General features: G+C 36.6%; 2 protein-coding genes across 6 annotated transcripts in view; one reads left to right on the top strand and one right to left on the bottom strand.

Moving 5' to 3' along the window:
• The window catches only part of LOC107757117 (heat shock protein 105 kDa-like), a 3,806-nt gene extending 2,187 nt beyond the window's left edge, over positions 1-1,619 (bottom strand). Inside the window, 4 exon segments of the mRNA XM_016574502.1 lie at positions 817-956; positions 1,055-1,109; positions 1,378-1,464; positions 1,467-1,619. Of these exon segments, the coding sequence (XP_016429988.1) occupies positions 817-956; positions 1,055-1,109; positions 1,378-1,464; positions 1,467-1,493 (309 nt within the window). The 5' untranslated portion in view covers positions 1,494-1,619.
• Positions 1,620-6,200: 4,581 nt separating this feature from the next.
• Positions 6,201-15,843, top strand: part of LOC107756277 (beta-1,3-glucosyltransferase-like) — a 74,055-nt gene continuing 64,412 nt past the window's right edge. For 4 of the 5 annotated variants that reach the window (XM_016573335.1, XM_016573317.1, XM_016573301.1 and 1 more), the window contains exon 1: positions 6,201-6,441. In XM_016573335.1, coding sequence (XP_016428821.1) covers positions 6,378-6,441 — 64 coding nt within the window. In that variant the 5' untranslated portion in view covers positions 6,201-6,377. Of the gene's footprint in view, positions 6,442-13,896; positions 13,922-15,843 lie in introns of those variants that run through there. The other variant, XM_016573327.1, reaches the window with a different exon arrangement.

The following is a 15,843-nucleotide window of genomic DNA, read 5'->3' as shown; positions in this document are numbered from 1 at the left end:
TGCATAAAGCACGCATCAGCAATAAGGTGTGTACTGAATTTGATCTTTTAATATCACCGTTTTAAAGGCACTTTTAAGTGTTTTTACATTAAACGTTTTAAAATGTCCCGCTGTTTTTAGTGATTGAAATATTGCGGTGGGTGATTTATATGGACTGCTAATGGCCAGTATTTGCATTTTGTTCACATATCTTTGTTTTATTCTTTTGATCTAAATATTTTTTGGATTGGAACAGATAGAAAATCGACAGGCTTGTGCTTCAGTTCTATGGATGTTTTGCCCGCCAGGTCTTCGAGCCGGTCACGTGACTGAAAACGATCAATTACTGCCTTGTGAAGTGAAAATCTGTGCGTTTGGAAGAAACAAATCAATCAAGGCATTTTAACTTTAAACCTTAGCTTCTGGTCGAAATATGAGTCCATAATTCACAATAATGCCTCCTCCAGTGAAAAATTCCATCCCCTTGTTGTCCTCTCACATCAAAATCCACCATTTCGAACTGGTTTAAGCTGTTTTCTTGATCTGTGCATATTTCTCTCATGATTCAAATTGAAATTTTTCCCTGGAGAAAGCATCATTATGGATAGAGGACTCATATTTTACTTACTCATATTTTACATCTTTTCACTTTACAAGATATTAAGTGATGGACTGAAGTGGTTTCAATTACTAGAGGATTATTGTGATGATTTTATCAGCTGGTTGGACTGTCAATCTGACAGCACCCATTCACTGCAGAGGAGATTTGTGATGAAGAAACAAACCCATCTACACCTTAAATGATACATTAATGGGACTAATGAACACAGTGTTTACCTTGACTCCAACCTTCCCATCATTTAGTGGTACCAGGTCATATGGTAAACTAGCCTTCTCTGCTTGCACAGAATGATCCTGAAACAATCTGCCATGTAGTCTCTTAAAATGAGAGACTGTGCTTGCAGTATTGGTTATCATCCAGAACAGGTAAAAACATATGAATGGTAATATAACACCTAACTAAGCACACTTTTGCTTCATTCATAATCATCACAGATGAGAACAGGAAAGCCTACCTGTCTTTTTGCAGCATTACCAATGGTCCTGTTCTTTGCATTAAATGATAAAAGCTCTAAAAGAAAGTGTTCAGGCATATTAAGCTTTTGAGGGATTCAAATGACAGATTTTAGCTCACATGAACATGTTTCAGATGTTTTGGAATTACATTGACAAGTGTATGAAAAGAGGAAACATGCAACTAGACTTTAATGATACTTATACTTGACTTTCAGTTTAGGTGGATATTCACACGTAGAGTATCAATATTCATCTGATACACTGAAGATACATGAAATGAAGGCTTTATCTCATTATACAATTAGCAAACACAGCATCCACTTACGGCGTGCATCTGTCTGTAAATTCATTGGACACGGTCTCGATTCCTCCTCTTTTGACCACAGCAATACAGCAATTCTGAAATGAAATCCCACATCAAAGCCCACGACAGCCATCCTGGACTCTCCTCCGGACGCCGAGCGGTGCGTTCATGTCAGAAAAACAAATAAACAAACCCGCCTGTCCGTGTCTGTCCGGTCACTGTCGGTAATCGAGAGCGCGCACACAATTTTAGTAGGCTACTCGCGACCCATTGATATCGCTTTTCAGCGAATTTTTATGAAGGTAGAATGACGTCAAAAAGATTTGCATGTGCAGGGTAAGAGTTGTGGAAGCGTACATAAGACCGTAAGCGTAAATTAAATTTGCATGCGCAAGAGAAGCTTTGTAAAGGTGTAAATCGTGTTTCAAGCGCAAGAAAAAAATATTTGCAGCATTTTACTGTTACTCTTAACGCCACTGGAATGATAAATGACACTGTCAAGATTGCTTCGGATGTGGCAAAGTCACTGTTGTTGTGAGTTTTATTAATTAAAAAGATACCTGCAGTGCTGTCATTCATTAGCTTCAGGCAGTTCAAGCCGGCAATCTTGGCAGCATCCAGCACAGACTTCCTTTCTGAATCAGTGAAGAATGAGGGGATTTATGCGTGACAAAATCATTTGTATGGCCAAAGAAATGACACAAACAAACCATCGGATTGGTGTCTTCCACATTTGTGGTTTACGTGCAAATTAAAACAGGCCTGGTTAAAATGTACTGCTGTATGATGATGAAGCAAGGTCTTTTGTCTAAAATATAATCATGACAAGACTAAAAATTACTATAATACATTATCATCAATATAAATAATTTTGGGGGAATTTCTAATGAGCTAAAAGCCTCTATTTCTTGTACATGCCTCTGGTATCCATTAAATATCATGAAAATAAATGATTTCTTGTAATATTCACAGCTCTAGTGCAAAAACGTACAGCGATGACACACTTCACCACTTTCTTCTGCAGATTAGCTTCTGCAATGTCTTTCAATTTGGTCAACAACATAGCTGTGACCTGCTCGATGCTGAAATGGTGCTCCTGGTCGAGGTACATGACCTAATCAAGACACTGAAAGTCAAAATGTTATTCTGTCTTCCAAAAATAACCACATGACACATATGTCCCAAATACTTATAAGGATAGTTCACTCAAAAATGAAAATTTGCTGAATGTGCTGAAAATGTATTCACCCTCAGGCCATTCAATGTGTAGATGAGTTTATTTCTTCATCAGAACAGATATGGAGAAATTTACATCATTTCCCTCCAATGGATCCTCTGCAGGAAATATGTGTCGTCAGAATGAGAGTCCACACAGCTGATAAAAACATTACAGTAATCCACACGACTCCAGTCCATCAATTGATAGTTTTCACGTGATGCCACACCCTTACAGGAATGCCCACATGGAGGGCGAAACAAGGCTTTCCTCCACTGACCGCCAGTTATTTTTACGAGGTTTGCATTAAGTAGTAATGTAGTAAGACAGACAGTGATATTTAAAGGCCAAATTCAGTATACTGTACACCTTATTCAGGATGCATACTTTGTACAGGCAAGCAGATGAACCCAGAATATAAACACAATGCGCAAAGTTTAATATTAAATGTTTTCCCATAGAAAACAATTATAAATAAGACGCTTAACCATTTAGCGCATTGTGTTCATATTCTGGGCTCATTTGCTTGCCTGGACTCCAGTCCATCAATTGATAGTTTTCACGTGATGCCACACCCTTACAGGAATGCCCACATGGAGGGCGAAACAAGGCTTTCCTCCACTGACCGCCAGTTATTTTTACGAGGTTTGCATTAAGTAGTAATGTAGTAAGACAGACAGTGATATTTAAAGGCCAAATTCAGTATACTGTACACCTTATTCAGGATGCATACTTTGTACAGGCAAGCAGATGAACCCAGAATATAAACACAATGCGCAAAGTTTAATATTAAATGTTTTCCCATAGAAAACAATTATAAATAAGACGCTTAACCATTTAGCGCATTGTGTTCATATTCTGGACTCATTTGCTTGCTTGGATAAAGCACGCATCAGCAATAAGGTGTGTACTGAATTTGATCTTTTAATATCACCGTTTTAAAGGCACTTTTAAGTGTTTTTACATTAAACGTTTTAAAATGTCCCGCTGTTTTTAGTGATTGAAATATTGCGGTGGGTGATTTATATGGACTGCTAATGGCCAGTATTTGCATTTTGTTCACATATCTTTGTTTTATTCTTTTGATCTAAATATTTTTTGGATTGGAACAGATAGAAAATCGACAGGCTTGTGCTTCAGTTCTATGGATGTTTTGCCCGCCAGGTCTTCGAGCCGGTCACGTGACTGAAAACGATCAATTACTGCCTTGTGAAGTGAAAATCTGTGCGTTTGGAAGAAACAAATCAATCAAGGCATTTTAACTTTAAACCTTAGCTTCTGGTCGAAATATGAGTCCATAATTCACAATAATGCCTCCTCCAGTGAAAAATTCCATCCCCTTGTTGTCCTCTCACATCAAAATCCACCATTTCGAACTGGTTTAAGCTGTTTTCTTGATCTGTGCATATTTCTCTCATGATTCAAATTGAAATTTTTCCCTGGAGAAAGCATCATTATGGATAGAGGACTCATATTTTACTTACTCATATTTTACATCTTTTCACTTTACAAGATATTAAGTGATGGACTGAAGTGGTTTCAATTACTAGAGGATTATTGTGATGATTTTATCAGCTGTTTGGACTGTCAATCTGACAGCACCCATTCACTGCAGAGGAGATTTGTGATGAAGAAACAAATATTTATTTTGCGTTAGCATGAAGCTGCTGTTTCACAATACATGAATTACACTTACGAGTAACAGTAAAATGCTGCAAATATTTTTTTCTTGCGCTTGAAACACGATTTACACCTTTACAAAGCTTCTCTTGCGCATGCAAATTTTATTTACGCTTACGGTCTTATGTACACTTCCACAACTCTTACCCTGCACATGCAAATCTTTTTGACGTCATTCTACCTTCATAATTTTCCAGAAACTTCCAACCGCAGCAGAGGCGGCCCTGCTCGGTCCAGCCCGCGCAGTGTGATTGCGACGCTTTCGGCGCAGTTTACTCAGAGCGCGGAGCGTCGGATGGGTTGCTGTGGTAACCGTACGAGATTACGCTATAAGGATTAAAAGCACAAATATATGATCTCCAGTCCTTATTTTAATGGCGTCGAGAGATGTATTATTTGTTCGGCGAGACAAATGTTTACTTTTTTTAAATTCTACATATTTTCAAATTGACCAGTTCAATATCTTACGTTGAACAAATCTGATTTCTAGTCATTTTATCATTATCTAGACAGATTTATTAGTGATAGTGGTTTGGTCATACAAATGTTTACTTTTTAAAATTCTACATCACATTTGTTTTCAAATCGATTAGTTTAATATTTCAGTGTCAGTTCTCACAAATCTAACAACAGAATCGTTACGTTTGACGAGGAGTTTAATGTGGTTCGGAGGGTCAAATGTTTACTTTTTTAAATTCTATATTATAACATTGTTTTTACATGGACAAGTTCAATATTTCAGTGTCAGTTCGCATATTTCACGCGAAGAAAAGACTTCATAAATGTAGGCTAATTAGGGTGATAGTCGCGACAGTTTGTAGTATTATAACTTAATATAAAGATTATATAACAATATACACCTTTACAAAGCTTCTCTTGCGCATGCAAATTTAATTTACGCTTACGGTCTTATGTACACTTCCACAACTCTTACCCTGCACATGCAAATCTTTTTTTGATATCGCTTTTCAGCGAATTTTCCAGAAACTTCCAACCGCAGCAGAGGCGGCCCTGCTCGGTCCAGCCCGCACAGTGCGATTGCGACGAGTTGACAGTTCCAGAGCTTTCGGCGCAGTTTACTCAGAGCTCGGAGCGTCGGATGGGTTGCTGTGGTAACCGTACGAGATTACGCTATAAGGATTAAAAGCACACATATATGATCTCCAGTCCTTATTTTAATGGCGTCGAGAGATGTATTATTTGTTCGGCGAGACAAATGTTTACTTTTTTTAAATTCTACATATTTTCAAATTGACCAGTTCAATATCTTACGTTGAACAAATCTGATTTCTAGTCATTTTATCATTATCTAGACAGATTTATTAGTGATAGTGGTTTGGTCATACAAATGTTTACTTTTTAAAATTCTACATCACATTTGTTTTCAAATCGATTAGTTTAATATTTCAGTGTCAGTTCTCACAAATCTAACAACAGAATCGTTACGTTTGACGAGGAGTTTAATGTGGTTCGGAGGGTCAAATGTTTACTTTTTTAAATTCTATATTATAACATTGTTTTTACATGGACAAGTTCAATATTTCAGTGTCAGTTCGCATATTTCACGCGAAGAAAAGACTTCATAAATGTAGGCTAATTAGGGTGATAGTCGCGACAGTTTGTAGTATTATAACTTAATATAAAGATTATATAACAATATACCATTCAGTATTTCGGTAAAATTGCGTTTTTTATGTAATTTATTGGGTTTGTGATCGAAAGTGGGATTCAGGTTAACATTTTAAAGAGTTTATTTCATGACTGAAGCTGATCGTTTACGCGTCCTGTCATCTTTTGCCATATTTCATTTAAAGTGAATGAAGCTGTTCTGCCGTTATGTCTGACAGAATTATCATATTTTGTGAACTATCCCTTTAAAAAACATTTTAATCACGCTTGTTATGTTGGTGCCAAGCACTGCCCCTTTTGTAGTAGTTAGCGGTGTGGCCACTAGAGGGACACACTGAGACGCGCGTTCAACAGGAAATGTCCTCGCAAAACAAAGCTGGGCAATGATCGGCACACACAGCAGTGAGTGTTGGATACAGGATCAGTGCAAACCCTCTGCTACAGCACATTTACAGCGAGCTGGCAGCGTGCGCTACCCGCGCTTCTTCTACCATGCTTTCCAAAAACTCTCAAAAGGGATACAGTGTTGCCCGATTTTTCTTGCTTTGGTCGCTTGGTAAGCATGTCTCTACTCATTTACCAAAAGGAAGTTTTTCAGCTTAGGTTAATTTCTGTTACTGTTTGTTTGATTGAGAAAAGCAGCGTTCTAAAAAGGTTTTTATTTTTATTTTTATCTTTTACAGATGGAAAAGCACATGCTGAAAATAAACTGTTACTAGTGACAAGGGTATTATCCTATTTTAAATTAGCTGCCACAAATGACACTTCCTTTTTCTCGTAACAGCTTTGCTATACTCTGTCAAGTTATGAGGAGTGCTTTTAAATAGATGTTTACAACTTCATTTGACAGTTGTATGAATTAAATGTCTAAATATGTAACGCATGCATGGTATTTTAAACTTAGTTGTCTAGTAGACAGAATGAATGGATTAGCTGCCTACCTAGGCAACATTCTGGGCATCATAGGTGATTGGTTGATTCAAAACAGCTGCCTGTCTAGACAGCATTTTTGTGCATTGGAGGTTTGATTGATTGTGTCTCGAAAACTTAGTGAGCTGCTTGTCTTGACAACATTTTTTGGGCATCATAAGTGTTTTACAGCGAATAAACTGCCACCTCCAGAGTTTCTGGTCGTCACTGTAAATAATTCATTGAACAGAGTGATGTGCAAGAGTGTGAAGAACAACAATCTGGAGTAGATGTGAAAATCTGAAGTATTGTTGGAAGAAGATGTAGCCCAGGCAAATGAGTAACGTTACACGTTTTATACAGAGCACCAGTGCAGATAGAACTGCTTTAATGTACTGATCAATGCCTATAAAGACGGTTTACTATGGACATTTGTGGATATTAAGGTCATAAATCAAACTTACAACCACCCGACTGTGTTACATGAATTGTGTGTTTGCAGCTGATGTAAGATTGCCTTCATGCCAGGCACGCAAATGCAATTCAGGTTGTTGGACTGAGCACCTCATCTGTTTCTACAGTAAAAAGCCTGTGGATCCCACTAACCTAATGTGTCTAGCTAACACCTGAACCACAGGCAAAAATGTGCTATGTGTCTGATAAGAAATATTATCAGTAGCTCTTATTTTGTCTCTGTTTCGCCACTGAGGCATTTGCCACTTCTCAAAGTGCCTCGATTTGTTTAGATTTGCAGGGAAAAGGTGGATTCTTCCAAATTCATGACATATGCTGAAGAATCTCAGACATAACGGTTCATGAAATTATTGATGTGCACAGAAGATACACCTCGCTGTTCGAAGACACTTGTGGTTGCTAATATTTTGGGGTACTGACCTACTTTTAGTACTAGCACCTGCAGAGTTCAACAGCAAGGGCCCGCTGGTCTAAAGCACATGAGGGAGTTTCAGGTCAAAACCGTCACCTGCTCTATTGGGCCAGTTTTGCATTATCTTTACATCTTACATTTGTCAGTCTTGGCCATTTGTTTTTATGCCTTGTTTTTGTGTGATGCATTGAACGTTGTTGTTGTGAATTTTGTCTAGCTGACTGACATGAGGTTTGGTTAAAATGGCAAGAATTGTTATGATAGTCTTCATTAAGCATCATTAAGAAATTACAAACCCTTTAAGTATTCTTAGTCATCATGGTTAAGTTAAATTATAGCTAAATTTAAATTGTTAAATTAGCTCTATTATTCCAGGAAAAAAGAGATAAAAAATAATAAAATTGCATTTTTTTTTATGATGGAGATTTACCGCTGATTACAGAACCGGCTTTACTGACAAGATGCGCGTTAAATATCGCATGCGATTTATCGTGCAGCCCTAAAAAAAATATACAAGAAAAAAATAATATAAACAATGTAGAAAAAACAATAGAATAGAATAGATTTTCCTGCCAAATGAAAACATGGCAAGTGCAGATTGCCCAACCAGTCCCAACTGGGACAGTAGAAAAAAATTCTGTTGAGCCCTGATCTGACTTAAAATATGTTGTACTATTTTCATATTTTATCCCCTGTAAGGAATTTCTTGTTTTAAGGTCTTATGAAGATGTATAGTCTATGTCAGGATATCAGCGCTGTCCTACTGTATTATTTATGATGTGCAGAATAAAACTTTAAGAGACAACATATCTTTTGTGTGTACCTGCAGGCAAAAGAAATGATCAGTCAAAGGCCACTGCAGTTTTGATGTGAGGCACAACTAAAAACAAAGCCATCAAAGCCAATGTGCATCAAAGATGTTTTGTTAGTTGATGAGATATACTGCGAAAAGTTAAATAACCAGCAGGTGTTTTGTTAAAGGATTAGTTCACTTCCAGAAAAGCAATTTCCTGATCATTTACTCACCCCTTCTGTCTTCAGTCGCAAAGAAATTAAGTTTTTTGAGGAAAACATTCCAGGATTTTTCTCCATATAATAAACTTAAATGGTGACCAACGGGTTGAAGGTCCAAATTACAGTTTCAGTGCAGCTTCGTTGTGAATTTTGTCTAGCTGACTGACATGAGGTTTGGTTAAAATGGCAAGAATTGTTATGATAGTCTTCATTAAGCATCATTAAGAAATTACAAACCCTTTAAGTATTCTTAGTCATCATGGTTAAGTTAAATTATAGCTAAATTTAAATTGTTAAATTAGCTCTATTATTCCAGGAAAAAAGAGATAAAAAATAATAAAATTGCATTTTTTTTTAGTTATTGCTAATTAAAACCTAGTAATTTCTGTGACAGAAAATGTATCCTCCTAAGAGTCTAATGGAAAGGAAAAAATACAATAAAAATGATAAATATAGAATAAAAATAATAGAATTAATTATTTCAAATTAAAATGTAATTTTTGTTACAAAAATTTAACATTTAATAAAAACATTTATCTCACTAAGATTCTTATGAAAAGAAAAAATACAAGAAAAATTATTTTTATAAATATAGAATAAAAATAATTGATTATTGCAAATTAAAATCTGGTATTTTTTGTGACAAAATGTAACAAAAAAAATTTATCCTTACAAAAGGAAAGAAAAAATAGAAGAATTTTTAATAAATATAGAATAAAAAATAATTGAAAATAAAATTAATTTTTGCAGATTAAAACTAGTAATTATTTATGATGAAAATCTAACATTTAACAAAAAAATGGTCTTTGTAAGATTTATATGAGAACATGAAAAAAAATTAGGGCTGCACGATAAATCGCATGCGATATTTAACGCGCATCTTGTCCAGTTTCAGTGCAGCTTCAAAGGGCTCTACACGATCCCAGCCGAGGAATAAGGGTCTCATTTTCTTAAAAAAATTAAAATGTATGTACTTTTTAACCACAAATGCTCGTCTTGCACTATAGCTCCATGATGCGCGTCCGCAAATTCACGCATTACATAAGTGTATGAGCCTGTTTACAAAACTGTTGTCCAACAAAGATATAATTTATGTACATGCTTTTTCTCCAAATTAAGTTAATAACATAGTCGAGTGTTTGAAATACTTCTTTTTGTGACCAGACGTGGTTAAAACAAAAAATATGTGTTGTTTGTCTCAATAAATTGGGTTAAATTAAAAATACAGTGGTTAAATGTAAAAAAAAATTTCTATTGTTTTTTGTTTTAAAAAAAGGTTATAAAAAATGTCAATAATTATCAATACCGAACGATATGAAACATTATATCGTTGATACATTTTTTAGCTATATCGCCCAGCCCTAGTTTCACTAGATAAGACCCTTATTCCTTGGCTGGGATCGTATGGAGCTCTTTGAAGCTGCATTGAAACTGCAATTTGGACCCTCAGCCCATTGGCCACCATTGAAGTCCATTATATGGAGAAAAATCCTGCAATGTTTTCCTCAAAAACCTTAATTTATTTGCAACTGAAGAAAGAAAGACATGAACATCTTGGATGACATGGCTGTGAGTAAATTATCAGGAAATTTTATTCTGGAAGTGAACTACTCCTTTAAGTCTTTCCCACAGATGTTGTTCTGTTCCCATAGAAGTTATTCCTTCGCTTGAGTCAGGAGACAGTTTAAGCTAGCAGTTTTGAAAGATAAAAGTGCTGTTTACACCTGACAGTTAAAAAGATAAACACATCAGTACTCACTGTCTGAAAATGTGATTGTCAAATGCTTATCTAAAGTTATGCAGGGAGTGCAGGAATCCATGGATGGCAAGAAATCACCTTGGCGGTGTGAATACTTGCGCTCTGTTCTGCTTATCAGTGAGAGGCAGTTTTAGGATTTGGCTTGGGATTGAAAGCCATGGGAGATGGAGACAAACTAGGCATTTATGATGAGCAAAGAAATGCCAATGCATGTTTTTTTCTCTCAACTTACCTGCTCTAAAAGGACAGTATAATCTACTTTAATACTTAAGACAAAGTTTTATGATTTGATATTTATTTATTCATTTTACTGGAGACAGTAAAATAATTTTACATAATCTGCACAGAAACCAAACTTGAGCAAAAATCTTAATTTAGCTCATGTTTTGTTTGGGGTCAGAGAGCAAAGGGTCAATTTAATAGCTTTATATGTATCAAGTTAATATTTCATGACTTTTCAAAGTCGTATGATAAAATAATTACTAAATTAAGTCATTAATTCAGATTCATAATTTACAGTTATATGCTTAGGCTAGATATTTTTCCTCCATGGTCCATGAAGTGTAAAAAAAAGTTAATTAAATAGCCTATATAATACAATTAATATAAATATATTGTAATATATAGATAACAGCATTTTAAACATTGAATATGAATATACTTAAATTATTATTAAACTTATTATTATTAAAAACTACACTTACACACCACCCAAGGTTCTTTTTGAATTTCATTCCATTTAATTTTACTTTCTTAAATCTGAATTACAATTCTTTATGCTGTTTTGTACCTTAGTTCAAATTTAACTTAAATTCAGAAATTGAAATTTAATTAAAAGTTGCAAGAGGTCTTTTCTTCTGTATTATGACATAAATGAAACGGAGTATTTAAAAGGAAAAAAAAGTCTGTGACACACCAAGCCGATGGTTTTTGCGTAGTGTTCCGCGTGTTTTGAGCATGTTGAATCAGCATCAGGCATATGACTGATCACTCTGATTGGCTGTACTGATTAGCAAACCAGTGTACAAGAACAAAAGTGATGAAAGGGAGCAAATGACGAAGAGGGCATCCAGAGCAAAATGTTCTAATTTTACGTCATCTTACCTGAACATACCAACATGCATGTATTCTCATAACAACATGACCATCTAAATTGATAAAAGTGATCAATATGGTTCATATTCAAAATAAGCAAGCACTGCTTTGTTTAGGGTTTGTATGTCTGCAGTTTTGGTTTTTCGTGACGAATATAGACTATTGCCATCTGTTTATATAGACAGTTGTTTCCTCTCACGCAGATGCAAACGTACATTCTAGTTGACCGTTGGCTGTAGTCTTCACAGTGTCGTCACTCACTAAAATCAATGCGTTTTCCAAGATGCCACAAATTTAAATTCACAAAGAAATGGGATAACCTTTCACTGGTGAGAATGTCTTGGTGTGTGTTTTTACTAGGGGTTGAACGACTTCTGATTTTTTTGAAGTCGACTTTTATGTGATGAAAGTCGAGTCGAAGTCGACTAGTCGATTAGTCGGTGCAACCCCTAGTTTTTACATGTATTAACTCAATTTATTACACCGCTCTGTGGAATACTTGATTCTGATTGGTCAGTCGCGACATTCCGTGGTATTTTATCCCTCGATAACTACCGGTAAAAGTTGATAACACGAGCTCATCCGGGTAACTGAAGTCAGCGCTATACTCTTGCTAGGAACATTTTCTCTTTGTGGAAGCTTTGCGTTTGTTTAGCTAATAAAATATTCAAACTCGATTCAAAATTGTGTACAATTATTTAATGTCATCCTGGTATCGCGGACTCGCTCTCTTGTTTCATACAAACGCAGCTGCTACCATTATGCAACGATTGTTTTGTACGCTGTAATGGATTATAAGATTTAAAAACATTTTCGTCTTAAATCTTTTATCGCCATAATTATTTATGAAATATTGTGTAATAAGTGGTATGACTCTACCGTTTCCCTTAAATGTCCGTCTAGTTTGAACTTGCCGCTTGCTCGCAGCTGCTGTGTTCACGGAAGCTTTGCGTTCAAATATTTCAACTCAAATCAATATTTCGTGTCTAATTATTTACTTATGCTTCGCGTCGGGGTCCTGTTCACCCTGTCGGGTTATTCTGCGATAACCGGCTGGATGTACATTATCCCTTACATAACAGGTTTTTTTAAACTATGGTACATTTTTGGGTGCACTAAGCAATATTTGAAAAACACTTTTGTCCACACAGTCAGATTTGTTGCATTGGTTTGGTGTGAACATTAGTGAAGTGACATGTGGCCAAGTATGGTGACCCATACTCGGAATTAGTGCTCTGCATTTATCCCATCCAAAGTGCACACACACAGCAGTGAACACACACATACCGTGAACACACACCCGGAGCAGTGGGCAGCCATTTTTTGCTGCGGCGCCCGGGGAGCAGTTGGGGGTTCGGTGCCTTGCTCAAGGGCACCTCAGTCGTGGTATTGAAGGTGGGAGAGAGCGCTGTACATTCACTCCCCCCACCTACGATCCCTGCCGGTATGAGACTCGACCTTTGGGTTATGAGTCTGACTCTCTAACCATTAGGCCACGACTTCCCCCGTAAAGGCTTGTGTGTCACAGCCTTTACGAGTTATGACATTTTGATAAAAAATTAAAAGTTACATTTAATTTAAAGTGAAACGTATCCCATCCAAAGTGCACACACACAGCAGTGAACACACACACACCGTGAACACACACCCGGAGCAGTGGGCAGCCATTTTTTGCTGCGGCGCCCGGGGAGCAGTTGGGGGTTCGGTGCCTTGCTCAAGGGCACCTCAGTCGTGGTGTTGAAGGTGGGAGAGAGCGCTGTACATTCACTCCCCCCACCTACAATCCCTGCCGGTATGAGACTCGACCTTTGGGTTATGAGTCTGACTCTCTAACCATTAGGCCACGACTTCCCCCGTAAAGGCTTGTGTGTCACTTTGATAAAAAATTAAAAGTTACATTTAATTTAAAGTGAAACGTATGGATGACACAGTCACAATCAAATCCATAAAATGCAGTTAGAAAATATGAATTTTCATTTCATTTTGACTTTAAACAGCATTCAGATCAGTTCAGTTCTGAAGGGTTCACAGCCTAAGCAGAGACATTGTCACGCTGTGTGATACCTTTTCCAATCATAAAATTCTAGTCTGCTCACAACTTGTTGTCATCGAACTGCACTTTCATCCTGTTTCGATCTTTTGAGCGATCTATATTTGTCTATTTAGAGCACAGAAGACCTGTCATAGACATTTAACAACAAACTCTTGATGTGATTATCAGGTCTGTCGATCTCAGCTAAGTCCATCTTGACGGCTACTTCTCTAAAGTTTTCCTTTTTTCTTATATTGACAGGTCATCAGAAAAAACTTTTCTCCATGTTAGCCACCTGCTTCCAAAGTGAGAATGTGAAGTGCTGTGAAAGATGAGCAGAGGTACTTTTATTCAAGAGATATGTCATGCTCCCTTCAGGTCTTATTAGCTTCATAGAGCCATGAAATTTAGTGTGTTTTAAAAGCATCCACTCATCCACTTCGAATGAAATGTCAAGAGAGTAGTTCAGGCTTAATATCAGCCATAATTTAGAAGGGATCTGTGATTGACTTATGTTTTAGATTAGATTTTATGTAGTGTCCCTACTGTTTGTGGTCCTAATCATCATCACAGCAGGGTCTATACTCCGCAAGAGGGAATTAATGCACGCCGAATGAATGCAGAAGCAGCCAATAGTCTATAGCACTGAATGTTATCCTTAAATGTCAGGAACACCATTCAAGTGGCAGTGGTTTGCAAGTCTGTCCTAACTAATGCATGTCATTAATATAATTCTCTCAGAACAGCTTTGAGGGCTCCTCTGAGTGTCCATTTGATAAATATCAGTGTGCCTTTGTGATTTATGGAAGGATTAATGACTAATAACTCGCTTTGTTTGCTTCACACTTGTGAATTGCTGACTCTCTTTATGCATTCTCTCTTTTGATTAACAGTTGTAGGTTCATTATCAAGTTGTGGAGTATATGGAGTACAACAAATTACTTCTTGTACACTCTGAATGTGTAATTAATGAAATAAATATTAGTAATATTATCACGTAATGTGCACAGCTCGCTACTTACTGAGGCAACGAGCATGATGTGCAGGAAATGTTGTGAAGACCTGGCAACGAAAAGACCTTCAGGCAGAAAACGGCACGCATGCATGAACAATAAATTTGGTTTCCGGAAGCAAACCAAAGTGACTGCTCTCATTGTGGCTCTGAGACTTTGGAATCCCATTTCCTCCACGGAGAAAAGCCAATACTGAGGACAATAGTTCAGTTTTAAATAAGTGCCAGTTACAATTCTGATTCAGGCAAACAGTGGCTGATTGGGAAATTGGAAATGTCTGGAGGTGTGGTTGAGGAAGCAAAGCAAATTAATGCATTTCTTGATGAAGTTCAAACATCTTCCTGTCTGCCTTCCACAGCTAAGTAATGCAAATTCTTGTACTTTCAAAGTATGCATTGAGTTTGAAGAAGAACTTTCTTCTTGACTGTCAAGGATGTATGTTATTTAGGTACAGTATGCAGATGTGTGTGAATCCATTCCTGAACATATTGTGTCTGAAATGTTGGCATTGCCTGTTCTTTGATCAGTAACAAACAAGGAATGCATGGTACCATCATTATCATCCAGTTATAAAAATTAGTCAATTAAAATGAATTTTAATAGTCAGTATTGAATGGATAATTGTACAGTTGCTTTTTATTTTTACATTTACATTTACTTTACATTTATTTTACATTGCTTCACTTAAAACTCACTTCAAACTTAAAGTTATTCTTTAAAAACGCTGATCATTTAGTAATACTGTTAAAGGGTTAGCTCACCCAAAAATGAAAATTCTGTCATTAATTACTTACCCTCGTGTTGTTCCAAACCCGTAAGACCTTCGTTCATCTTCGGAACAAAATTTAAGAAATGTTTGATGAAATCTGAGGGCTCTCTGACCCTCCCATAGACAGCAAGGTAACTACCACATTCAAGGTCCAGAAAAGTACCAAGATGATCGACAAAGTAGTCCGTGTAACATCAGTGGTTCAACTGTAAAATTATGAAGCTACGAGAGTACTTTTTTGTGCAAAGAAAACAAAAATAATTACTTTATTCCACATGTTCATCTCTACTGCGTCACTTTGGACGCACGTTCACGACAGTACCATGAGTCGTTATTTTTGTTTTCTTTGCGCAAAAAAAGTATTCTCGTAGCTTCGTAACTTTACAGTTGAACCACTGATGTCACACGGACTACTTTGTCGATCATCTTGGTACTTTTCTGAACCTTGAACGTGGTAGTTACCTTGCTGTCTATGGGAGGG

This window comes from Sinocyclocheilus rhinocerous, unplaced genomic scaffold, assembly GCF_001515625.1.
Source record: "Sinocyclocheilus rhinocerous isolate Xijiao unplaced genomic scaffold, SAMN03320098_v1.1 scaffold1152, whole genome shotgun sequence".
In the NCBI taxonomy this organism is placed as follows: Eukaryota; Metazoa; Chordata; class Actinopteri; order Cypriniformes; family Cyprinidae; genus Sinocyclocheilus; species Sinocyclocheilus rhinocerous.
The sequence above is the reverse complement of the archived record's forward strand: the minus strand, read 5'-3'. Positions and strand labels throughout refer to the sequence as shown.